This window comes from Gekko japonicus, unplaced genomic scaffold (assembly GCF_001447785.1).
Source record: "Gekko japonicus isolate JY-2015 unplaced genomic scaffold, Gekko_japonicus_V1.1 scaffold68, whole genome shotgun sequence".
Taxonomy (NCBI): Eukaryota; Metazoa; Chordata; class Lepidosauria; order Squamata; family Gekkonidae; genus Gekko; species Gekko japonicus.
In genome coordinates this window covers 733,672-758,427 of record NW_015169175.1, presented here as the reverse complement: position 1 = coordinate 758,427, position 24,756 = coordinate 733,672, and the positions used below count along the sequence as shown (strand labels likewise).

Here is a 24,756-nt window from a genome sequence, read left to right as displayed (position 1 = left end):
CTTTTTGGCTGACGTACTGCCAGCCACCCTTCATTCTGTATAATCAGTCATAACCTAGAGGGTTTCCACACTCCTTTCTTTCTGTAAACGATTATAAAGCTAATAGGGCTACATTATAGCTGAATAGTTCAGGAACGTGGGACTGTGGGTTATACCACTGTGTATACGGGTGCATTATCAGTTTGCTGCATGTATTACCCTGTTGTAATTTCATTGTTCTCTACTGATGTAATACCATTTTTCTTCATTATAGCCACACTCTGTATCATGCCTAATATGCTATACTCATTCAGTTTTCAGTAATCCCAGTTCCAGGACATTGGTCATCAAATGACTCCTGATAATGATTGTATTGATCTACACTGTGCTTATTAGAGGCCTCTTCACATGGACCGTTATTGATTTATGCTGTGAAATCTGCTTTGAGTCTTAGTGAAAAAGTGGACTATAAACAGAGGTCATTTCGGGGGGGATCACGGGGGAATGCAGTTAGCCCCAGTGAGGTGCAGGGGGCAGGGCACATGATGAAGCCCTGCCCCCTGCTTCCAGCCGCCCCACTTCCAGCCCTCATTCAGCCAGGAGGAGGCAGGAGAAGAGGGAGGGTAAGTTGCTTCCTCCCCGCCTCTCCCCACGCCTGCCTGCCTGGGGCCAGGGAGGGCCTTGGCGGGGCTTCCTCGCACTCCCGCTGGCCTTGCAGGTCCACCGCCGGGCCCCTGATGTCAGGGGGTGTGGCATATGCTAATGAGTTATGCTAATGAGTTCCCCTAGCTCTTTTTCTACGAAATGACCCCTGACTATAAATACAGTAAATAAATAAGTGTATATGGAAATAGCTTGCTGTAGAGGATTGCTGCCATATTGGCTGCAGAAACTGAGAGGCAAAGTAGGTAAGGTGGTGCTTACCTTCTTTTTTTTTTAATTGATCGGAATCTAAATCATATACCTCTATGGAGACAGTTATCCAGACAGAATTGACAAGTGCAGTTTTCAGGGGTTTAATGCAGTTTAAATCAAGGTTCATGGGATTAAATGATAAAGATAATCTTCTAATAACAAGCTGTTTGAACATAAAAGATATGCAGACAATGGGTTGGACCCAGCCAGCTAATTTCTCAGTCTCACCCAATTCTCTTCTTAGCTATGATCCACAAATAAAACTTAGTTATGAAAACCAGAACATGCATTCAGGCATTTTTTTAAACCCTACTTGATTTTTCTTTCATAGGTCTGAATTTGTGTTTTGGATTTCCTAAATAAACTTGGCTATTCTTTATTTGTTTTGATCTTGGCTTATTCAGAAGTTCTGATGCTCATCAAAGTTTCCTGCCTCTTGCAAACACATCACTTCTGATAGAATACAGATGAAAGATAAACAATATGGTTGAGACTATCCCTGAGTTAGGAATAGTTTATATAGATTTATGTAAGTTTTATTTGTAACTCTCTTTTTCCAGTGTCTAAATTACATATTTCAGGGGTAGTGGCTGAGCATGATGCCAGTATGAAAACAGATGAGCCTGCACTCATTGGTAACTGCTAAGAGTCACCCAGGGCACCATCAGTGAAGGTCAAACTAGACAGGAGGACAAAGTGTGTGGGGGGGAGATCCCATTCCAGTCATCAGCCTCTGTTTTGCTTGCCTCCCTCAAAGTTGCTTGGCTTCATTTCACTATTGGTGCCAATTCTGCTGACCTCTCCTCTCATTCTCCTGGTGGTGGCAGTTGCTGTAGCAACCCAACATTCCACCTGGGATTATTTTGAGGAAGCTGCTAATGACCACTAAGGAACCCCCACCCCTCACATACAGTACCCTAATGTGTCTAGAGGTGGTTTCACCCATTTGGAATATGAGGACCCCTTTTTAACATCAAAAAATGTTGTGGACTTCCCACATAGTGTTCCCTCTAGTGTTAGTGTGAGCTAGCTCACAGTTTTTTAGCCTCCGGCTCACACATTTTTGTCTTAGCTCAGGAAGGATGGCTCCGGAGCAGACTAATTTAGGCAGCAGCCAAATCGCTTGCTCACAACTTTAATGTCAGTAACTCACAAAGCTGATTTTTTGCTCACAAGACTCCACAGCTTAGAGGGTGCATACTTTTAATATCCGTTGACTAAGAAAATGCATAATACCCAAACAATCCAAACGACAGTGTTGAGTGCATATAGGGATTCACGGACTTCTTGCGATAACTCTGCAGCTCCCTAGAGGTCCCTGGCCCCACAGGTTGTGTGCAGCGTTACCAGCAGGACTTTCCAGTGGAGGGGCCTTGCCAGTGATGTAATGATGTTGCCAACAACACACATCCAGAAGTGACATCAGCACATCTCCACTGATGCGCTGGTATTTGGGCAAATGCCAGAACATCCCCAGAGACATGCTGACACCACTGAGTACACAGGGCCAGTGTGTTAGTGTGTCAGGACACTGACTGCATTCCCCTGAATTTGGTGCCATTCCCCCTCTCCTTCACTGGGCAGCTGGGCAGTGGCAGGGAAGGGCCACTGGGGGCAAAGGTATGGCAAGCCTAGTTGGGCCAAGATGTTTTCCCCACAGGACCAATAGCAGCTCCAGAGAAAAGGGAGCAGCTGACCTATGGAAATGACATCTCCTACTCCACCACAGCTCTTTCTCTTTTTTTAAACAGTTTTTATTAGGATATAACATCAAATCAAACAGTATAACATTCTTTCAGTCATTTTATATCCTTTTCTACCCCTATCCCCCTCTCTCTTCTGGCTTCCCACAGTGCTCCAACCTCCCTCCCAAATTTTTTGTTTCCATTTCCCTTCACCTTTCATCTATTTCTTAAACTTATTAGGTAACACTATAATCCTTATATACTTATACACATTCTAAATACCTTTCTATCAATAGTTGTCAAAGCTAAATAGGTTGTTCTTCACCTCCCAGTATTTCTCCAAATAGACTTTAAAGTCTTTCCAATCTGTGAAAAATTCTTCTGCCTCTTGATTATTAAGTTTTCTTGTCATTTTGTCCATTTCAACCATAAAAGTTAACTTTTTTTTATCCATTCCCAAATCTCTGGTACTTTTTCTTGTTTCCAAGCTTGAGCATATGTCATTCTAGCTGTTGTAATCATATACCACATTAGAGTTCGTTTTGCAATATTAACTTCTTCCATTTTAAGACCCAACAACACCACCTCTGGCTCCTTTTTAAATTTACACTTCACAATTTTTTCCATTTCCCTATGGACCTCCGTCCAAAGGTTTTTTGCTTTCTCACATGTCCACCACATATGATAAAAAGAACCTTCTATTTTTTTACATTTCCAACATTTACTTGACATATTACTACTAATATTTGCTATTTTTTTGGTGTCATGTACCATCTATACATCATTTTATAGCAGTTTTCTTCTTTTAAATTATTACAAGTTGAAATCCTCATTGCATTTTCCCACAGAAATTCCCATGATGACATATAAATTTCTTTGTTCATATTAATTGCCCATTTTATAATCTGTTCCTTTACTACTTCATCCTCTGTATACCATTTTAACAGTACCTTATATATTTTAGATATCATCTTTTTACCTTTCTCTGACCACAAACCCTCAATTTCATTATATTTCCCCCTAAATCCATACTCTTTTTTGTCTTTTTTATATGTCATAAATTTGTCTATAATGTAAACATCCATAATCAAAGTCTATTTCCTCTTTCGCTTTTATGTCAAAAGTCTTCCCTGTCAGTTTCAAAATATCTCTGCATTGTATCCAATCTTCTCCTTTATGGCTCGAATACGGCTTTAGTACCTCTGCTGGAACTATCCAAAGTGATCTCTCCTCCGAGAAAAACCTTTTATACCTTGACCAAGTATCAAACAACGTTCTTCTGACATAATGGTGTTTAAACAAATTGTCCATTTTTGTTTTCCCATACCATAGGTATGCATTCCATCCAAACTTACAGTCATGCCCTTCTAGTGCCAACAATTTCCTGTTATCTAAGTTCACCCATTGTTCCAGCCATGTTAAACATACAGCATCGTGATACAGTCTGAAGTTTGGTAATTGAAATCCTCCTCTTTCTTTTGCATCACACAAAATTTTCATCTTAATCCTTGGTTTTTCCCCAGCCCATACAAATTTTGAAATCTCTTTCTGTCAAGCATTTAAGGTTTTTTGGTCTTTCACTATTGGGATGGTCTGAAACAAAAACTTCACACGTGATCACACGTGATCTGTATAAGGGCCTTCACATTGGCCACCTCCAACTGGGGGGGGGGGGAGAAGGATTCCTTTGTGGATATCCTGGTTTCATTTCTAGTTTAGCTGTCAGTGACAGGCACCTCCGAACTTAAGTTAACAGAGTTTAAAATACAGTCCCAGATGCTGTAATGCCACTGGCTTGCTTTAATGAGTGTAAACAATATGTCAAACTTTAAAAAGTTTAAAATCCTACCACAACAATGGAAAATATCACGGCTGTGAGCATCTGCCCTTTGCTTCCAATAACTTTCTTTTAAAGCATTTGTAAAGCACCTACCTACTGTTGTAAAGATTATCTGGCTGTACCAAGCATATGAGAAGCTATAAAGTATAAGGATATCTTTAGTCCGATGCCATGGCCTAAAGCCCCTACTAGCCTAAAGCTAGAAAAGAACAGGTTTCGGTGTTAAAACAAGTTAAACAGCTAGCCGTGTATTTCCATGGCTAAAGACGCGGTCATAAAGGTGGAGACATGCAGGTCTTCAGAAAGAAACATTCTTGCATCAGTAACAGAAAGGAGTCTGATGCTACAATCCTATGCAGAGTTACTCCTGTCTAAACCTGAATTTAATAGACTCAAAGTGGACTGATTCTGCATGTATTTGCACATGTCAGTACAAGCAATTGGTGTTCCTGCTACTAAATCTCAAAAAAGGTGACAAGTAGCAAGCAATTGCTCTTATCCAAAATGGCTGTTTTTATGCAAGTAGGGATACTGTGCTCTGATCCTGATAGCCCCAGATAGCCTGATCTCCTTCGTTCTCACCTGCTAAGCAGGGTCAGCCCTGGTTAGTGCTTGGATGGGAGAGGCCACCTGGGAAGTCCAGGGCAGCTATGTGGAGGCCTCTGAATGTCTCTTGCCTTGAAAACTCTATGGGGTCACCATAAGTTAGCTGAAACTTGACAGCATTTCCCACCACCAAGGATACCGTTGGCTGCTGGGGCTTCCTTTATCTGCAGCAGATCCACTCTTGAAAAGTCCAGCCGCTGTTCTGTTGTTCTGCAGACAACTGTGGATTAGTTCAGTGGCAAATGCACAGTGGCCTCACTTTCTTTGGTCCACAAACAAACAATCTACTTGCTCTCTGCAACTCTCTGCAGCTAAAAAGTGCTGAGCAATATTTGCTTGCACCCTGCTGAGTCACTGGACAACGTCAAAAGTAAGACTGTGTTTTGTATTTTGTGTGCATACCATATTCTTCACTTTGGGACAACAAATCCTACTTTGGCCAGTTAAGTATAGTTATATATGGGTATAGCGGAACTGCCTTCAAACATAGCAGCCGTGTTTAATTGCCAGCAATGAGATGCTCCTGTCAGAAGTAGGGAGTCACAATGTAAGCAGAATCCATCCACACAGTTAAACTGTCAACGATCATCCGGAGAGAATCCTTTAACAGAAGACTGTGCAGGAAGGCTGAGGAGGAGGAAGGAACAGAAGAAGTGACAGAAGAAGGTATTTTATAGCACTCCACCAGGTGGGTATCAGATGCCACACGCTGGGGAAAGGGAGCACTGGAGATTTAAGTTAATGGCTTCTGGGGCAAAATAGATGTGGTAGTAGCAGAACTATCTCTTCAAGTGTGGGTTGCAGCTGAAAGAGTGGGATGGTAGTTATGGGTTGTTTTTCCTCTTTTTCTCTTTGGGGTGCTTATTTCTGGTCGCAGAACCTGTCCTGGGGAACAAGGGCTGATGTGTGTGGCTGTAGGGGGACTGACTAATGGAGAAAGGGGTTCATCACCCCTTTATTGTCCTGTGGTAGTCTTCAGCAGGCAACACTAAGGTGGTTGCTAGTTCCTAGTCTGACTGATGGTGACAAAGGCCCACCAGGCATTTTCCACAGTCCTCACTGTTACAGTTGAGATAGGAATTCCCTCTTTCCAACAAAGAGAGGTTTAACTCTCAAAAGCTGATACCCCCAGAATCTTGTTGGCCTCTAAGACGCTACTGGACTTGAATCGTGCCGTGCCCCCTATCTGCCTGTAAATGTTAACAGTTCAAGGTTAATATATGGGTGTTAGAAGAACTTTTGTAAGCATCGATGACCGCTGAATTTAGTCAGGTACGTGAAGGATCCACAGAATGAGACACTGTCTTGAATTGATGCCCCAGATACTGGTTGCTTTTGGGATTTTAAAACGACAAGATGCAGCGAATGCTGAAAGAGAAAGGAGAAACATGAACGTATTTCCAAAAGGATCCTTAACAAAACCCAGTGTACATCGAGACACATTCATGACTGTTTACAAGTTCACACCTCTTACAAGGTTGTAGGTTACTAGGAGTATAACTTTAGCCAAAGTCCTGTCCTGCTTCCCTCAATACATGTATTCAGAAGATAGATATTTTCCTCTTGGGCTGTTCCAGAGAAAAAGGAGATTCTTTTGGCTTGGAAAATTCACAGTGAAATATGAGTTCATTACCTTTTCCCTGCACGCAGCAGCTCAAAGCCTTCAGCAATTTTCTCAAAGGGCAATGTGTGACTAATTAATGCATCTGGATTACATCTCTTGTTCATGTAATCAGAAACCAGTTTGGGGAGTGCATCTTTTAACTTCCAACCTGTGTAAAAAAAAGAAGAGCTCAGTCCATATGTCCCACTGTTTTGGGGAGTTTTTTTTCCTGAGGGAAGACACTGTTGGGTATGACCAACATACACCAAAAACAATGGGTTGGATCCAGCACAAAATTTCCACTTCAACTAGAGTTCTTGAACAAGTGGAAATGTGAGAAAAAAGCCACTTGTTCTAAGACTTATTGTATCCCCCAGAGGTCGATTTTGGGGGGATTGCGGGGGATCGCAGTTCCCCCGGGTGAGGTGCGGGAGGGCGGGGCACACGACGAAGCCCCGCCCCCTGCTTCCGGCCGCCCCGCTTCCGGCCCTCATTCACCTAGGAGGAGGCAGGAGGAGAGGGAGGGTAAGTTGCTTCCTCCCCGCCTCTCCCCACACCTGCCTGCCTGAGGGCCTTGGCGGGTCTTTCTCGCCCTCCCGCCGGCCTTGCAGGTCCACCGCCGGGCCCCTGATGTCAGGGGGTGTGGTATATGCTAATGAGTTATGCTAATGAGTTCCCCTAGCTCTTTTTCTACGAAACGACTCCTGGTATCCCCACATGTATTTCCTCTTGCCCACGATTTTGTGCAACCAATTTCTTGGCATTATAATTAGGGTCCCCATGGCCGTCAGCAGGGGATGGGGGGTAAGGTTGCCAGATCCAGATTGGGACACTCCTGGAGATTTGGGGATGAAAGCTGGGGAGAACACAGACCTCAGCAGGGTATAATGCCATGGAGTCCATTGTCTCCAGGGGCAGCGATCTCTGTAGTCCAGAGATGAAGTGTAATTCCAGGGGATCCCCAGGTCCTACCTGGAGATTGGCATTCCTAATTATAATGTACAGGGAGGAAAGCACTAGATGTTGAACAAGATATTGTGCAAATGGAGCTATGCTAAGTCCATTTATGTTTCTGCTTGTGCATCCCTTGATCCAAGCCATTGAATAAATATTTTTTAAAAGCGGCAATATTTTAAAAAATGAACAATATCAAGTTGCAAATTGATGTTATTAGGCCATCAGTACCAGTGAGAACAGCAGGCCAAAATAACACAAATCAAAAGCTTGGTAAAATAAAAACCTCTTCACCTAAAACGCAAAAGAATAGGCGCCAGGTGAACAGATGCAAGGAAGTTATTCCAGAGATAAGGTGGGCGCACACGGAAGAGAGCCTCTGATTATGAGCTCAGCCATCAGCTCTGGCCCTTACAGCAAGAAGCTGCTCTTCGAACTCTGCTTTGAAATGATTTAGAAGCCAGTGATATTCAGTCAATGCTGGTGTCCGGGGTCAGTGTCCTCTTCCCTGCAATTATCTCTGGCGTGGGGGGTGACCAGGCTGCCACAGAGGGCACAGGAGAGCAGCAGAGGGCCACCGAAGAAGGCCCAGGAGAGAGAGCTTGCTGGGGGGTGGTTTCTTGACAGCGACAGGGTGCTCCACACCTGAGACGTCCCCAGGCTGGGCAAGCCAGGGCTTCCTGAGTCTGCCACAGAGCTCAGGGAAGCTGGATGGTGGTGGTTGGGGGAAAGAATTAGGCAAGTACACCAGTATCTCCCAGCATGCTTGCAGAGAAATGAGGCTGGGTAACAGGCCAGCAGCCCCATCCCACACTAGCTCTGCCAGAAAGGTGGTGCCCCCTGGGCATGGAGGATGACCATCATCCAAGGGCAACGCTAGGTGGGGAGGATTGGTGAGTCTGGTGGAGTCCTGCTTTTGGGGGGGGAGATTTAAGCAGAAAGCACAAGGCGGGCCAGGGAGAAGGATGACAGGAGAGGCCCAGAGGTGCTGTGAGAGTGACTGGGCTGCAGGCAGGGAAGAGGGGAGAGGGTGCAAACAAACCCCCCTCCCACTATGTTATCTGAGGCCGCAGCCAAGCCTGCTGGCTGAAAGTCGAGCCCTGGAGGGATCTGCCCCATCGGACTTGCCCGTGGGACCCTCAAGCCCTGACAGCTAGCCAGTTGTGTTCTCAGGGAGTTTTCACCAGTCAGCAGTCTTGCAGCGATACCCTGAAGCAACTGAGGGTTCTGAACAGTCTTCAAAGGCAGCCCCATGTAGAGTACATTGCAGTAATAATCTAATCAAGATGTGATCCCTATGGCCAGGCCATGCTTTTCCAGGAAAGATGCAATTGGTTTGTATTTCTCTCTAGATGCTAGATGGTCCATTAGTACTCTTGGACCTTCAACACATGATTCAGATAGCAGGCTGTATTATAACCAACACACTGTGAAGTCACTGGGTACCAGAAATGCCCTTGTGTGTGCCATTAGGAGGCCAATATATATGTTTATGCACACTGCTGTGCAGGTGACTCTGGGGCCTAGCTTACTCCTGAGTACTGATGAATATACTAGTAAACTGGCTGAAACTGATCACAGTTGGTCTCTGCTGACCCACAGTATGTGTAAACCAATGCTTTCTCTAAGCTGTGGAGTCCTGTGAGCAAAAATGCTACTTTCTGAGCTACCAGTATTAATGTTGTGAGCAGGTGATTTGGCTACTGCATAAATTAGTTTGCTCTGGAGCCATCCTTCCTGAGCTAAGACAAAAATGTGTGAGCCGGAGGCTAAAAAACTGTGAGCTAGCTCACACGAATTCAGCTTAGAGGGAACACTGGTGTAAACTACTGCAAAGCAACTTTTGAAATCCAGTAAGCCAGACATAAGAACACCTAGTTCTTCTGTTTCCATTTGAGCTTCTATGTCTGCTTAGTCAGAAAAAAATGGCCCAAGAAGTGTTGGTGCCTGTGGTAGAAAATCTAATCATTTCCTACCATGGTGGGGAAAATATATTCACTACCTACATCATTTAGGGCCCTTTAATGGTGCCCCAAACTTTGTTGTAGGGATGGGCACGAACCGGTTCACAAACTGTAATTCGGGCCTGAACTCCTATTTCAGCGGATGTAACACACACACATAGTAACGATCATATGTGATGACCCACCTCCAAGGAGGGACCCTATCAGTTTCCTCCCTGTGATGATCAATCTAGGATCAAAAGTGAGCTGTGATCCCGAAGGAGGCTCCCCTACCAGCACGCAGGTTCCAGAACCCAAGCGGGAAGAGGCAAGGGCGGCTACCTGTTGGAGAAACGACAACATAAACTGAGAAAGCCTGCCACACAGATTTTGGCATAGTCCAAGACGGATTAAATCCCCATCCCTGCACCCCTGGCTGCTGTCCCTGCCTCTCCATCATGCCAGTGAGGAAGTGCTGATGTGCCAGTGATCATGCAGCTCCCCTTTGCCTCTTCACAGCAGAGCCGTCATTAAAGGGACTCTGCAGCTGAACTATGAACTGGGGGGAACGGGAACAAAGCCTCTTAAAGGGCTAAGCGGGGTGTGTGTGTGGGATGCTGAGCTCAGCTCTGCCACTTTGAAGGGGGTGCTTAGCCCTGCCCACTCCCTGGATGGGCTGTGGATGAGGAACCCACACAAACACTCCACCTGCAGCCACCTCACACTTCCCGTTTTGAGTCAGAGCACAGGACATCTTTGTTCACTTCGGCTTAAAGGAGAAAGCTTCAAGGGTCATGCTCAGAAAGACCATGACATCATATGGAAGCGCACACAAAAAGGGGGGGCATATGGTGCTAAACGGGGGGACCCACAATATGGAAACAACATTTTATCAGGCAACAGCCTCAAGTGACAATCTTATACATCTCCAGGAGATGGCGGAGGAAAATGCCAAAATTTCAGACACTACCCTGGAGCGTAGAAAGAAGATATAAAAGGGATTCATCATGTCTCCCTTTTCTGAAGGTTCCAGATAATATCAGATGGTGGCTCTAAGCTATAAAAGGAGTATGAGAGGTTATAGTACAGAGGAATCACTCACCTCTGTTTCAATACGCCCGATCGCCTCAAAGGAATAGTCCACGCCGAGACCGGTCATCTCCACGAGCACCTTCTCAATGGGTTTGGTGAAGTCATTAGGAGAGATGCAGTCGGTGGCTCCTAACTCTTTCGCTTTGGCAAATTTGTCTTTGTTGATGTCGATGCCAATAATCCTGGAGGCTCCAGCTGTTTTGCAGCCCATGATAACGGACAGACCAACGCCGCCCAAACCAAAGATGGCACAGGTAGAACCAGGCTCAACCTGACAAACAATATCAACAAGAGCCCTGGGTTTGGGATTTGCAGGATCTCTTGTATCGACCTATTATTTGGAACATTTTTAGACTGTCTCCTGGCCAAAATTCTTGTCCTGGTTTACAAGAAACTTCAGCATAATGCAAATGCGGGAGGAACAGATGAAGTTATCAAGGATTATATAAATCCCCCCCCCTCCCTGAGCAGCAGATTTTTTTTTGAAAGGCAGCCAAGATTTTAAAAAGCACAGAGATCAAAGCCAGCAAACATACATTAGAAATTAATTGAGATCTGGAACAAACACTAATCATCACACGGGATAATAAAAAAAGGGTCCCTTGCATGCCTAAAAGTCTAAAGTGGTACCAGGCAAACTATGTAGAATGAATTCCCTGAGCGACGTGTCAGCAAGGTTGCCAGAGTGGGGGTTGCGGGGAAGGGTTGCAAGATCCAGGTTGGGAAATGCCTAGAGATTTGTGGGTGGAGTCTGAGGAGGGCGGTGACCTCAGTGGAGTACATTGCCATACAGCCCACCCTCCAAAGCATCCATTTTCTCCAGGGCAACTGATCTCTGTAGTCTGGAGATGAGCCGCAGTTCTGGGGGATTCCCCTGTCCCACCTGGTGGCTGGCATTCCTAGGTGTCACCACAGAAAAGGTCCCGTCCCCTGTGGCCACCCACTTCAGAGGCACACAGAGTTCAGCTTCACAAGAATCAGGGACCAAGGAGGGATGCTGGGGCAAGATGCAGACCCTGCTTAGCTTCAGGACCCCTCCTCTATTTGCCAAAATTACTTTCAGCAGTAATCATGAAATACAACGAATAATAATAATGGCTAGAAAATAAATGCGGGTGGGTCTGAAGCAGCAGAACCAAGTTTGCTCTTGAAGGTGCCACTGGACCCAAACTTTGTTTCAATAGCCAGAAAAGAAATGCAGACAGTGAAAATTTTCTTTTATTTAACTTTGTATGTATAATAATGCTAGTTTAAAAAAAATCAAATTCCAATACGCTATTCTGTCATGAGAGCCAGCGTGGTATAGTGGTTAAAGTATTGGACTAGGATCTGGGAAATCCAGGTTTGAATCCCCAGTCATGCCATGGAAGCTTGCTTGGGTGACCTTGGGCCAGTCACATTACTCTCATCCTAGCCCGGACCTGGATAGCCCCAGGATAGCCCCAGGATAGCCTGATCTTGTCAGATCTCAGAAGCTCATCAGGGCGGACGTGGAGGCAGGCAGTGGCAAACCACCTCCCAACGTCTCTTGCCTTGAAAATCCAACAGGGTCACCATAAGTCACCTGTGACTGGACAGCAGAAATAAATAAATAAACCCCACCACACCTCTCATGTTCTTAGCAGACACTATTCTGAAGCCCAAGAGCTGATCATCCCAAACATCTACAAGGCATTTTTGAGAGATAGGAGTCCACTTTTGTACTAAGTTGTAACTAACACTAGCCAAAGCATCACAAAATAGTGAGTGCAAGCTTCACCAGACTAGATGTTAAGAAACACATTACTCCCCCCCCAAAGAAGGTGCCCCCATCCTCCATTGTTTCCAAAGGACTAAAGTCAATCCAGGGAATCTCTGCAGTAGAAACTGAAAGGGGGGGCATTTATGGAAGCCCAGTAGAACCAGTGCAATGTACAGAGTACCCAGCAGTACCAATGCAACCACAGAGTGCCCAGCAGAACCCAGTGCCATTGTGGTAATAGCCAGCTGATGTCAAGCAAGAATCACAGTCCGTGGAGGGGGGGGGGTTGGAAGCCCAGCAGAACTAGTGTAAAACTGTGCCCAGCAAACCCAGTGCCTTCTGTTCATAATATTACCAAAGGTTTGCTACTATACTACTCTTAAATACATTCTGTCACTGAACAGGATAGGGATGAGAAGGTCTTGAGACCAAGCAGTGAAAAAAAGGGAAGGACATGGAAAAATTAGGTGAAGGGAGACAGAAATGAATGAGAAACATGTGGAAAAGAGGGAGCGAAATTAAGAGAGGGAAAGGTTATTTTATCTTGCTGCAACACCCCAACTACTGCTTTGCAAGATCTGGCTGAGCTTGGTGCAAGGAAAGAAAGAGAGAAAGGCTAGACTATTGGAGAAAATAACCTGCAGGCTGGCAATTACTGTAGTAGCTATTAGCATGCTGGCTTGGTTGTACAGTCTGTTAAGCAAGTTTGCTTCAGTCTTGGAGAAAGGGAAGTCTAGCTGATCCTAGAGTGCTTTTTGCAATGCTCAGATTTCCCTGCGCCTCTAGTGGCTGCAGCCAGAAGTGCATTTTAAAAAGAAAAGGAAAGACATTCAGCTGGACACAGCATGACACTGGCTTCAAGGGCCCCTTCAAAGGCTTTCCTCAAGTCCCCCACCCCGCCCTTGTTACACCACTGAGAGGAACTACTAGGAACCTAGATCTAGTGGCAGCAAGAAAGTGGTCTTAGCTCTGCTTGCATCCAGAAATATCAGGACAAGGCTGAAGGGTGATTCCTGATTGTACAATTTCTCCAGCAGGGAGGAAAGAAGCCTTTACTTCACCTGTCTGGGAAGCACACACATTCACGGATCCTCACCTTGGCCGAATTGATGGCAGCGCCATAGCCAGTAGAAAACCCGCAGCCAAACAGGCAGACTTTCTCCAGAGGAGCAGCATCGTCAATCTTTGCAATGGAAGCCTCCGGCATAACTGTGTATTCAGAGAAGGTGCTTGTCCACAGGAAGTGGTAAACTTGCTTCCCTCTGCAGGTAAATCGACTCGTTTTGTCCGGCATCAGATTTTGAGGTTGACTGAAACTGTTTGAAGAGACCCAGACAGCATCTGTATCATAACCTGAACTAACTGCTGCATCTTACTAGCAAGTCCAGATGAATAATAGAGGTTTCAAACAGACTTACTGGCTTTTGAAGCAGAAATTTGTTTTAGTATTTAGACAGGAGGCACATTCTCCACACTGGGGAACACATAAAGGAATGACTCTGTCACCTGGCAAGGGGAGAAAAATAGTTAATTTGCCTGAATGAAGCACACAAAAACATTATTTTGAACCAAACAATCCCTGCTGAGTTAATTCCATTCTGCAAGCTTCAATAGATTTAGATTGGCATGCTTGCAATTTCAGGTTTATATTCATTCATTCAGACAGAGCACAAATCTTTTCAGATTTTCAATTTTAATCTAGGCTAAAAAGTTACACTAAGTTATGTGGACTTAAGTCATACTAAAATCAGCAGAGGTAAGAGCAGAAGGAGATGAAAGATAAATCGTCCAGCACAATTTCATTGCTAAATAGCAGAAAGCAGTCATATAAGAATCATTAAAACAGCAATTAAACTGTAGCCATTTAAATTTACCAGAGTAGCTCTGCACACGTAGAGTTGTCTTTCCCCACCACTATCAAACCCCCGTGCATCCCAAGTGAGGGGAAAGGCTCTTGTCTTCTCTGCCTGCCTTCTCTCTGTCTCCTCGCATGAGGTACAGCAGCTCAGATGAGAGAGATTGCCAAGGTAGGGTTCCCAACTTCCAGCTGAGCCTTATAGGTCTCATGAAAGTTTCCCTGGAGAAAATGGTTGCTTTGGAGGGTGGATTGTATGGTATTGTACTCCACTGACATCCCTCCCCTGCCCAACCCCCTGCCTCCCCAGGCTCTGTGTTCAAATCTACAGGAATTTCCTAACTTTTAGCTGGCAACCCTACTGCAAGGTGTGTGGAGAAAACCAAGCTGGTTGTGGAGGAAGGGGAGTAAAACCACCATCACTCCACTATGGCTAGCTTGCTCTTTTCCTGGGTGGCGGCCATGGCGGTGGTGGTGGTGATGGAAGGGTAGGTTTGCCAAGGGCTGCTCTCAGAATTTCATTCTTACCTGGCTTGACACACGTGACTTCTGGTCCAACGCTTTCGACAATACCAGCAGCTTCATGGCCCACAATCACTGGGTAGCTGATGCCAGGAAACAGACCCACCGCTACATGGTCATCTGTTCGACAGATCCCGGTGGCCACTATCTATGTGGAAATAAGTGCAACAGGACTTCTGTATTTGTACTGCCTCATCCTGGTACTTACATTTACAAGCAGCCAGTTTTGAAAAAAATTGCAATAGAGGAATGGTGTGACCCTCCAGCATGCAGATAGCTTTCCATGTGAATCCAGGACCACTGTAAAAACAGCCAATCACATGGTGGAACACCCAGTCACATGATTTCCCCCCCCCCCCATGAAGGGGAGAAAAATCATGCAAGCTGAAGCTCTTTCCACTGCCAGCCTGGGGGATATGAATATGCATTTGTAGGTGGGGGTGGCGACCAGGATCACTGCAGCAGGTTCCATCTCAGGCATATAGAAGCTCACTGAGAGGTGTCAAAGTAAAATACAGGTAGCATGCCTGGAGGCACTATATTTCCCTTTGCATTAGAACCAGACTGTGTGTGTTATCTTCTTTCTGAATAGGGTGTCTCTTATTGGCCCATTATGCACCGACAGCTTCCTCTGCTTCCTCCAGAGAATCCGAGCAGTGAAGCCTTTAAGCTTGACTTCGGATTTGTGTGCCTGCTGCATGCACCATTCTTATTTCTCTGGTGTATTTCTGTATATTTGTTCTGCAGCTGCAACCAATTGGGGTGGGAACGTCATCAGTGCTAGACACCCCCCCTTTGCACTTCAGATCCATGGATCCTCAACGTACTCCCCTCTGGGGACCCCTCCCCCAGCTTAATATCATCATAATAATGTCCTTGCTGAGTCTGCCCCTCATCTTGGTTTCCCGACTTTCTGCCCCCCTCCAGTGCTAGACCTCCCCTTTCTGCACTTTAGACCCATGGATCCTTGACTTCCTTGCCTCTGGGGGACCCCCCCCCTTTGGGTTTAAAATCATCACCTGTCCTTGCTGAGTCTGCCCCTCATCTTGGTTTCCCAACTTTCCACCCCTCCTCTGGCACTAATCCTCCCCTCTTTTACACTTTAGACCCAAGGGGGTGGGGGCGAGGGAGAGGTGCAGTCCAGGATTAGCAAAAACTCATATCACTAGACTGAACTCACTTGATAACCCCCCTCCCAAATTTACAAGATGGAAAACCTAAGCAATAGTGCAGCTTGTATACCAATGAAAGGGGGGGGGGGAACCACTAATGTTCTGATAAGATCGCAACCCCAGAGTAAATACGGATTGAAGAATTTCCTATTTCAAAAAAATACTCCTACCAAGTTGTCAGAGAAGGTTCATTCACTAAAATAATCCCGGGTTGGAAAATTATTGGAGATTTGGGTGGTGGAGCCTGGTGAAGGTGGGGACCTCAGTGGGGCGTAATGCCGTAGATTCCACGCTCCAAAGCCGCCATTTTCTCCAGGAGAACTGATCTCCATCACCTGGAGGTCAGTTGTAATTCCAGGAGATCTCCAGGCCCCACCTGGAGGCTGGCGACCCTATTCAGACTCAGGAAAAGGTTCCCATCCCCTTTGAGTAAGAATTACTGACCTTCACTCGAATTTCATGGGTCCTTGGTGGTGCCACCTCCACCTCTTCAACAGAAGGTATTTGCCCTGCTTCCCAGATGACTGCAGCTCTGCATTTAATCACCTGTGAAAATGGACATCATCAGAACCGACAACGGAAGAAAGTCCACGACGCCCTTCTTAACCGTTTAAAAGAGGGGCAGGTCTCCAATCAACCAAGATGTCGGAAAGTGAACACCAAGTGACAAGAAGACCAAAAATGAGGATTTTAGTACTTCTGGAAAGGGGCCCTCCATCACCACATCTGCAAAAATCTACTATAACTCAATCTGGCTCTCCCAAAGATCAGCTTTGGGACAAACAGTAAAAACACCTAATTTGCATTTAACAAGCTTTGGGGAGGAAACAATGCATTTAAATGAAGGTTTTAGTACTTTTGGAAAGAGGCCCTCTTAAATATATGTTAAATCAGTCTCTTTGCTTGATCCAGTACAATCCTATATAGTTCTGTGTATTGTTCGCTATAGTTTTTGGCATCACGATACAGTATAAGGCCTCAAAAATGCAGATGTTTATATCCAGCTTTGGCAAGCTGCTTCATTGAAGTGCCTGGGTTGGGTTTCAGCTGTAGCTGCAAAATAAAATAGAAATAACTGGAGCTGTTAATTTAAAATCAGACTGATTGGATGATTGGGTTGTCACCAGGACGAAGCTTGGGAACACAGGGATGTGTTGGCAGAAAGTAGACACAGTGAGAACAAGTAGCAGTTTCGATGCCAATAACGGTTTTGAGTTGAACTGAACAAGTAGTAGTGCCGATCTAAGCAGGATTTAGAAAGGTGTAATTCTGTTGGGATGGCACTATCAATTTAATGTCCTTTAATGCATTTGTTCTGTGCCCAGTTAGGGAAGAAGTTTCCTTTTGTCTCCAGCTCCCCTCTCCTTCCTCATAGTTTACTGGATATACTATTCCATTTCTATTTCATTTTTCTCTAATGGAGGACTTCAGTTTTGTTGGCTTGTTTAGCGTAGGGATCATGGTGGTCTTTATGGTATAGCTTTTATAATTCCGTAATTTGACTTGAGTCTCAGAGAGAAAGGCAGATGATAAGATAAGGTATTTTGTTGTTGTTGTTCAGTCGCACAGTCGAGTCCGACTCTTTGCGACCCCATGGACCAGCTCCCTCCAGGCCTTCCGGTCTTCCGCCATCCTCTGAAGTTTGTTCAACTTCATGTTCGTTGCATCGATGACACTGTCTAACCATCTCATCCTTTGCCGTCCCCGTCTTCTTTGACCTTCTGTATATATGTAAACAAAACAATAAGCATGTATTTGGGGCTCCACTGGCACATGGCAACTTAGTACGGATCCTAAAATATAGGAATGCACAGCTGGACCAGACCAATCTAGTCCAGCGTTGTGCTTCCTGAAGTGGAGGGCCTTTAGCAGGGGCACAGAGGCCAAAAACTCCCTGTCATTACCCCCCCCCCCCAGCAACTGGCATTCAGAAGTATATTATCTCTGAACATGCACCTGTCCTCCATGTATTAGATCGACCCTTTTTTCCTAGTGCCATCATGACATCCTACGGCTATGAGTCTGATAAATTACTTATGGTGTAAAAAAGTACTACCTTTTGTTCTTCCTGAATCCATTGTCCATCGTTGTCATTGAGGCCCCCACCTTAAAGGGTTTTGTGGGAAAAATTTCCTCTATCTGCTTTCTCCATTTCAGACAGTTTCATATACCTCTGTCATGCTCCCCCATAGCTATCATTTTTTCTAACCTCTAAAAGCCCAAGGGGAGGAATAGGAAATAGAGGATGAGATTTCCCCTCCCCACGGGGATCCCGCAGGCCAAAGCCATGTGATCTTCTTACTTAAGGGGGGGAAAACATTTTAAAGACATGCTGACACTGCCTTAACAAAGAGACGTTCCCTTTGCCACAAACCCTGTCCCTTCTTGCATTCATCTGATTATGGCATCAAACTCCCCCCCTCCCAACCCGGCATCTATGGCTTTGCTTGTGTAAGCTAATCAGAACGAAACATCTGAATTCCAGGGTGGCTGGAAACTACCAGAGGAAGTGGGAAAAGACATGTGATTGGAGTGATAGGGAACGGGTGGGTCTAACAGAGCTAGGAGTGCCAAAAATTGATTCAGCGGAGGCATGTGTGGAGAAGGACCGACGAGAGAGCTTATTTATTTAAAAAATTCTATCCTACATTTTCATATTTAAAAAAAACCCCTGCACACAGGCTCACAAACATTTTAAAACTACAGAGTCCAAGTAAAATGAAAACAGCAATAAAACCAACATTCATTAATCAATACAACTACCATCAGTCAAACAAAAGCCGTCTTCACTGTGTGTGTCTATATGTTTATATGTTTTCATTATTTCAAGCATTTTATATATATGTGTTTGTGTGTGTATTTTAAAGTCTGTTTTAATGTTTGCCACCTTGGATACCCTAAGATGAGGGGAAAGGGGGTGCAGAAATGTTTTAATTACAATTAATTAAATAAATAAAGTTAAACCTTAGAAGCCTTGATGACTATTAAAGTTTTACTCTGGCAACTGAACGAATGCCCGTTGGTGCCCATGCATATCTGTTTAGGGAGAGTATTCCATAACACGGTGTGAAAGGGAGAAATGCTACATTTTTGTCTGTCCTGAATTAACTAAGCTGACAGAATTTGAACTCTTCTCTGCAGCATACGAAGAGTATAAATGTATTCATATATTAAAATTCTGCCCTTACTTGGCTACCACAAACCAACCTTAGCGATGGATGCTTTGGAGGGTGGACCCCCATGGCGTTATACCCCACTGAGGTCTCTGTCCTCCTCAGATTCCACCCCCAATTTCCCAGGATTTTCCCAGCCTGGATTTGGCAACCCTACCCACTCACACACCCCTCCCCACTGGTGGCCAGGGCTGGAGTGACCTGGCAACCCTATATCAGAAAGATGCTCAAATGTATAGGAAGGAATGGAAGTGGAACAGAAGCCAGCCACTGTAAGAGCCTGTAGTTAAGTCTCTGTCATGCCGCTTTCTTGCAGCTAACCTTTGAGCAGGCCATAGGCATAGGCATGTCCCATGAGCTGAAGGGTTCTTTGCTTAAAGACCATAGGTTGGAGATGGGAAGATCTGCCTACAGGAAGAGAGAGACAGACAGACAGACAGACCTGCCCATACACACGTTGAACTTTTAGTTGAACCTTTAACACACACCCATTCCCACACTCGGAAATGTCTGCATAAGTGGACTTGTTCATGTTGCTTGCCTACTATAAAGAAAAAAGAGTGGGTAAGTAGACACAAGGAGCTGCGGTGGCTCAAGTGGTTAAGATGCTGAACTGCAGGCTGTGGAAGGTCAGTAGTTCAGCAGTTCGAGACCCGGGTGCTGCATGATGGAGTGAGCTCCCATCTCTAGTTCCAGCTCCTGCCAATCTAGCAGTTCAAAAGCAAGAAACTGCAAGTAGATAAATAGGTACCACTTCGGTGGGAAGGTAACAGCGTTCCGTGCGCCTTGGTGTTTAGTCATGCTGGCCACATGACCACGGAAACGTCTTCGGACAGCGCTGGCTCTTCGGCTTTGAAACGGAAATGAGCACTGCAACCCTAGAGTCGGATTCGATTGGCTTTCGAGCAAGGGAACCTTTACCTTTTTAAGTAGACACAGAACCTGTGGGAAGGCCCTACTTGGGTAGGCATTTGAAGCCAGTTTGGTGTAGTGGTTAGGAATGCGGACTCTAATCTGGGAGAACCAGGTTTGATCCCCCAGTCTGCCACATGCAGCTGCTGGTGTGACCTTGGGTCAGTCACAAGTTCTCTCAGCACTGTTCTCTCAAGGGCAGTTCTCGGGGGAGCTCTCTCAGCCCCAACTACCTCACAGGGTGTCTGTTGTGGGGAGGGGAAGGGAAAGGAGATAGTAAGCCGCTCTGAGACTCCTTCAGGTAGTGAAGGGTGGGGTATAAATCCAATCTCTTTTCTTCTCTCACTTAGAAGGAGTTCACATTAGAGATGCAACAAAGAGTAAAAAGAATATGCCCATCTGCTCATATTACATAGAAAGGTTTGTGCAACTCAGTCAGTCTTTATTACTGTCCACAAGCCATTCAAAAGCAGAGTGAAACAGATAAAAACACTAATATAAAATTAACTACATAAAGCCTCTCTATACATCACTTGTCTTAAAATACTTACAGTTAAAAGGTTAGAATCTGAGTAAATTATGCACTCGACATTATCTCAGCTGATATGTTCACTGCAGAGCATAAAAACTTTGCCACAGAAACAGTAGTTTTTTCCGTCAACCCTTGCCAATAAGAGTTTTCTGCTCCGAAAGCATTTTCTTATCAACCAAGAGAGGTTCAAGTGCAACTCATGATTAACAGGAGCTGTTTTTCTCTGACAGTTTATTTTGCAGAATCATTCACCAGGGCCTCATTTGATGAAGAATTCAACCTTAACTTATGCAAACCAAACTTGTTATACCAACCTGGTCATACAATTAACAGGGCAGATTGCAAGTCTGGACATTCCCTGCTGGGCAAAATGGCATCCCATAATACTCACGCTCAGTCATGTTCACATACGTGCAACAGGCTCCCTCCCTCCTGGAGGAGGGAGCAGAACATGACTGGTAACTCCTCCATGTTTCTTGAAGTCCCACCGGAAGGAGCACAGGAGAAACATGGTCAGCTCCCAGTCATCTAGAATCTAGAAATTGCCCCAGAGCTCCTATGATTTCTCCCGTTTTTAGGGGCAGGGCCAAGTACACCTCTCTCACCCTCCTTCAAGCCCCATTGGGAATGATGGGCCTTAAAATAGGGCGCAAGAGTCTCACCACCCCATTCACCGCTTCTTCTTGGACAATTCTCTCATGTACCAAGGCTGGGACTGAAGGGACAGCACTGAACTCCTTTCCCCTTGGGAAATACCAGGAGATTTGGGGGGTAGAGCTTGGAGAGGGGAGGGGAGGGACCTCAGTAGGATATAATGTCCTCTAATCCACCCCCCCAAATCAGCCATTTTCTCCAGGGGAACTGATCTTGGTTGTCTGGAGATCAACTGTAGTAGCAGGAGATCTCTAGGTTTCCCCTGGAGATTGGCAGCCCTATGTCTGGGTTCCCCCTAAAGTGATATAGCAGTGCATACAACATCATGCCCCCCTCCCCACATACTCCTGCCCTTGAATCTTCTGCCAATTGCTCGGGATGGCCCAGTAACCCTATGAGGCTGTAAAGCATTGTCTAGGGCCTAGGCTGGACCAGTTCAGACTGCAGGCCCTTTGCATCCAAGAACTACCTGCTCATAGAGAACTGGCACATTGGGCAGAAGAAGAGGCTGACATTTAGTCCCAGGACAACTTAATCTTTTGCTGTTTGATGCACTCTCTTCTGTCTTTGAAATCCCTTGGCTTATATACAACAGGGATCAGCTTTGTGTGTAAAAACAAAACGGGGAAAGAGGAAAGGCAAGGGAGTGGTGCTTCCTCTTGCTTCTGGTGCAGTACATGAAAAGGAATTTGCAAGGGCCAGATGCATAAGCTCCAGATGTGGAACAAGCCAGCATGCTTCATCCCTGCAAATTTCCTTTCATAGTCTACTGCAACACTTCATGGTGAAGTTGCTCAGAGATTAAAATCCTTCCCCTGATTTGGGTGAAGGGTGTTGAATTGGTTTACTTCCATGCACTTGCATGACCAGAACTTGGTGCATTAAATGAAATAATTTGATTTAGAATCAGAAATTTTACAAACATTTTAAATATATTCTGCATAATATGAGGGAGCTTTTTTAAATTAAAGGATAGAAATTGATCTAGTTGCAGATGTACAGTGCCATCATAAACAGAGTTATCCCTTTCTAAGTCAAGTGCTTACAAGGGTGCAACTTACACATGTGATTTAGGATGGCACTTGTTAAACTGCTACCAAAAGATCTCACATGTCCTACTTGAGATACTTCAAAGGACACCTGAAACAGACCCCTGACTGATACAGCATAACAATATTTAGCATTTATATCATGCTCTGGAATGTTCGATACACATGCAGTAACCTCAGAAGTCCTCCTTATAGCCACCCTGTCATGTAGGATACATCATGTAATACTACATTTTGCAGGTAGAGGCTGAGAGAAGAACCATGTGAGTGTAACCTGGTTAGCTTGTGGGTGAGGCAAGATCTGAACCAGGGATTTCTTATTTTAAAGCTTGCATACTTAGCCACTATGCTACATCATCAACTTCAAAAAATATCAATGTATGAGAACTTCACTCCCCTTGTTTTAAAGCAGGCTCACATTTTAAAACCATAAACTGGGGCTCAGCTTCATATTGCAGTGTGAAATGAACCTGCATAAATAAAATCTACAGAATGTTTCTTTAGGTAATATCATTTTAAAGAGTTTATTCTTTAATCTTAGAGCAATCTAAGACATGGACACATAAACACTTCTAACATGTGCTTGGTCTAGAAAGCCCTACACGGTCTGGGACCAGCGTTTCTATGGGACCACCTCTCCTGGTATATTCTCCAAAGAGCAAGTTTGGTGTAGTGGTTAAGTGTGCAAACTCTAATCTGGGAGAACCGAGTTTGATTCCACACTCCTCCACTTGCAGCTGCTGGATGACCTTGGGCAAGCCATAGTTCTGTTAGAGCTGTTCTTGAAAAAGAGCAGTTTCTGTCAGAGCTCTCTCAGCCCCACCCACCTCATAGGGTGTCTGTTGTGGGGAGGGGAAGGGAAAGGAGTTTGTAAACCGCTCTGAGACTCCAAGTGAAGGGTGGGGTATAAATCCATCCTCCTCCTTCTCCTTCTTCTTGCACTTCACTCAGGAGAGAAGAACTTACTGGTGATCCAGCTGTCCTCAGCCAGAGCCATAGCATTTTTGGCCCTGGCGTCTATTCGGTGAAACTTCCTGCCAAATGTAGGGTTGCCAAGTCCGAAGTGGCGCTGGAGTGGGGGACTCCAGCGCCGCAACCACGTCACCCGGAAGTGACGCGACCACGCCGGGCATGCTGGGGGCGGGGCCATGACCATCCGAGGGAAAACCATAGAGTTTTCCCTCGGATTACTGTGGCCCCGCCCCCAGCGTGCCCGGCGTGGTCACGTCACTTCTGGGTGACGTGCAGGTCGCATACTTTGGAAGTGGGGTTCCCCCCACCACCGGCGGGGAACGGGCCTCGGGGCAGGGTTTCCCCCGCCCCGCGGGGGGACTTGGCAAGCCTAGCCAAATGACATCCGGGCCCTGCGGGACTTAATGCAATTCCTCAGGGCCTGCAAAACAGAGATGTTTCACCAAACAGATGGTGGAGGACACCGATGGGTTCCATCTAGCCTGGCTCCTCCTGCCTCCTCCCCCTACTGGGAAAGGATATTAAGCTGTATACTTCTATGTCATCTGTAAGTTCTTGCTGAATTGTTTAGGCATTTCAGTTGTTTTAACCGGATTTCATATTTAAACTTGTATATTGTTGTACCCCACCCTGAGCCCTGTTGTAAAGGGGAGGGTGAGTTATAAATCAAATAAATAAATAAATAAATAAATCAGTTGCAAAAACTGTGTGTCTTACCTTCCCTGCAGTTGCCATGTGTCAGGATTCCTGCCCCAAACTCTCCTGCAAAAGTCTTTCCCTCTTCTCCTCCACTTTGGCTCTAGCAAGAACACACAGGCACAGTGATACATAAGCCACTCATTCCCCCCAAACCCACCCTGTAGAACAACACAATGTATAAACTATGATAGGCCAGCTATGGAAGGGGAGGGCCAATTTGCAAATCTGATATAGCCTGTTATTGCCAAAGGTCACTTTCCCAGTTATCTGGATTAAGTTAATGTTCTTCTGAACAAATGGGCATCCAAATCCAAATGTCAGCAGTCTTCCTCATTATCAACTTCTACCTGTTAGGGAGAAAGTACTCTGATCCAGGCTTTCCTGCTCAGATAATTTAATAGTGCATAATCACGCAGTGCCTTTACACAAAGGGTAGTGTTACCCAATGAGGCATTCTCCAATTAGTTGAGGAAAGGAGACTGTGTGAGAGGGGGGCATCTAAACAGCTATGTCTATGGGGATTATCCCTATGAGAACTCTCAAAATAACCAGGCTGTTTTTCAACTGGAAAGGTTTTTATTAGATAAAATAAAAAACAGGATAAAAACAAGGGTGCACACAGCAAACACATACAAGAGTCAGGGAGGAAAGGGGATAGTGTTGTAGGCAGGGGTCGTTTCATAGAAAAAGAGCTAGGGGAACTCATTAGCATAACTCATTAGCATATGCCACACCCCCTGACATCACCGGAAGTGTGTCATAAGGCCACACACCCTGCCCCCAACGGTCCCGGCCGCCGCCGCTGGCCTTGCAGCTCCACTGCCAAGCCCCATGAGGGGCCCGGCGGTGGACTTGCAA

General features: G+C 45.4%; 1 protein-coding gene across 1 annotated transcript; it reads right to left on the bottom strand.

The window, feature by feature from the left end:
- Positions 1-6,253: 6,253 nt before the first annotated feature.
- LOC107114479 (alcohol dehydrogenase 1-like) lies at positions 6,254-23,977 on the bottom strand. The gene is made up of 9 exons (XM_015415980.1): positions 23,917-23,977; positions 16,352-16,453; positions 14,742-14,883; positions 13,777-13,864; positions 13,455-13,674; positions 10,628-10,888; positions 9,732-9,867; positions 6,659-6,797; positions 6,254-6,393 (listed from the first exon to the last, which is right to left on the bottom strand). The coding sequence occupies exons 1-9, from the start codon at positions 23,932-23,934 to the stop codon at positions 6,369-6,371; spliced, it is 1,131 nt and encodes a 376-aa protein (XP_015271466.1). The 5' UTR covers positions 23,935-23,977; the 3' UTR covers positions 6,254-6,368.
- Positions 23,978-24,756: the final 779 nt, after the last annotated feature.

What these genes read in the sequence shown, in the direction of transcription:
- LOC107114479 (XM_015415980.1), bottom strand. An exon ending in GATAGGGTCCCTCCTTGGAG is followed by an intron (nt 6,798 to 9,731) that starts GTGGGTCATCAC and finishes TTTTTTACACAG; the next exon opens with GTTGGAAGTTAAAAGATGCA. An exon ending in CTGCTGCGTGCAGGGAAAAG is followed by an intron (nt 6,394 to 6,658) that starts GTAATGAACTCA and finishes TTTCTCTTTCAG; the next exon opens with CATTCGCTGCATCTTGTCGT.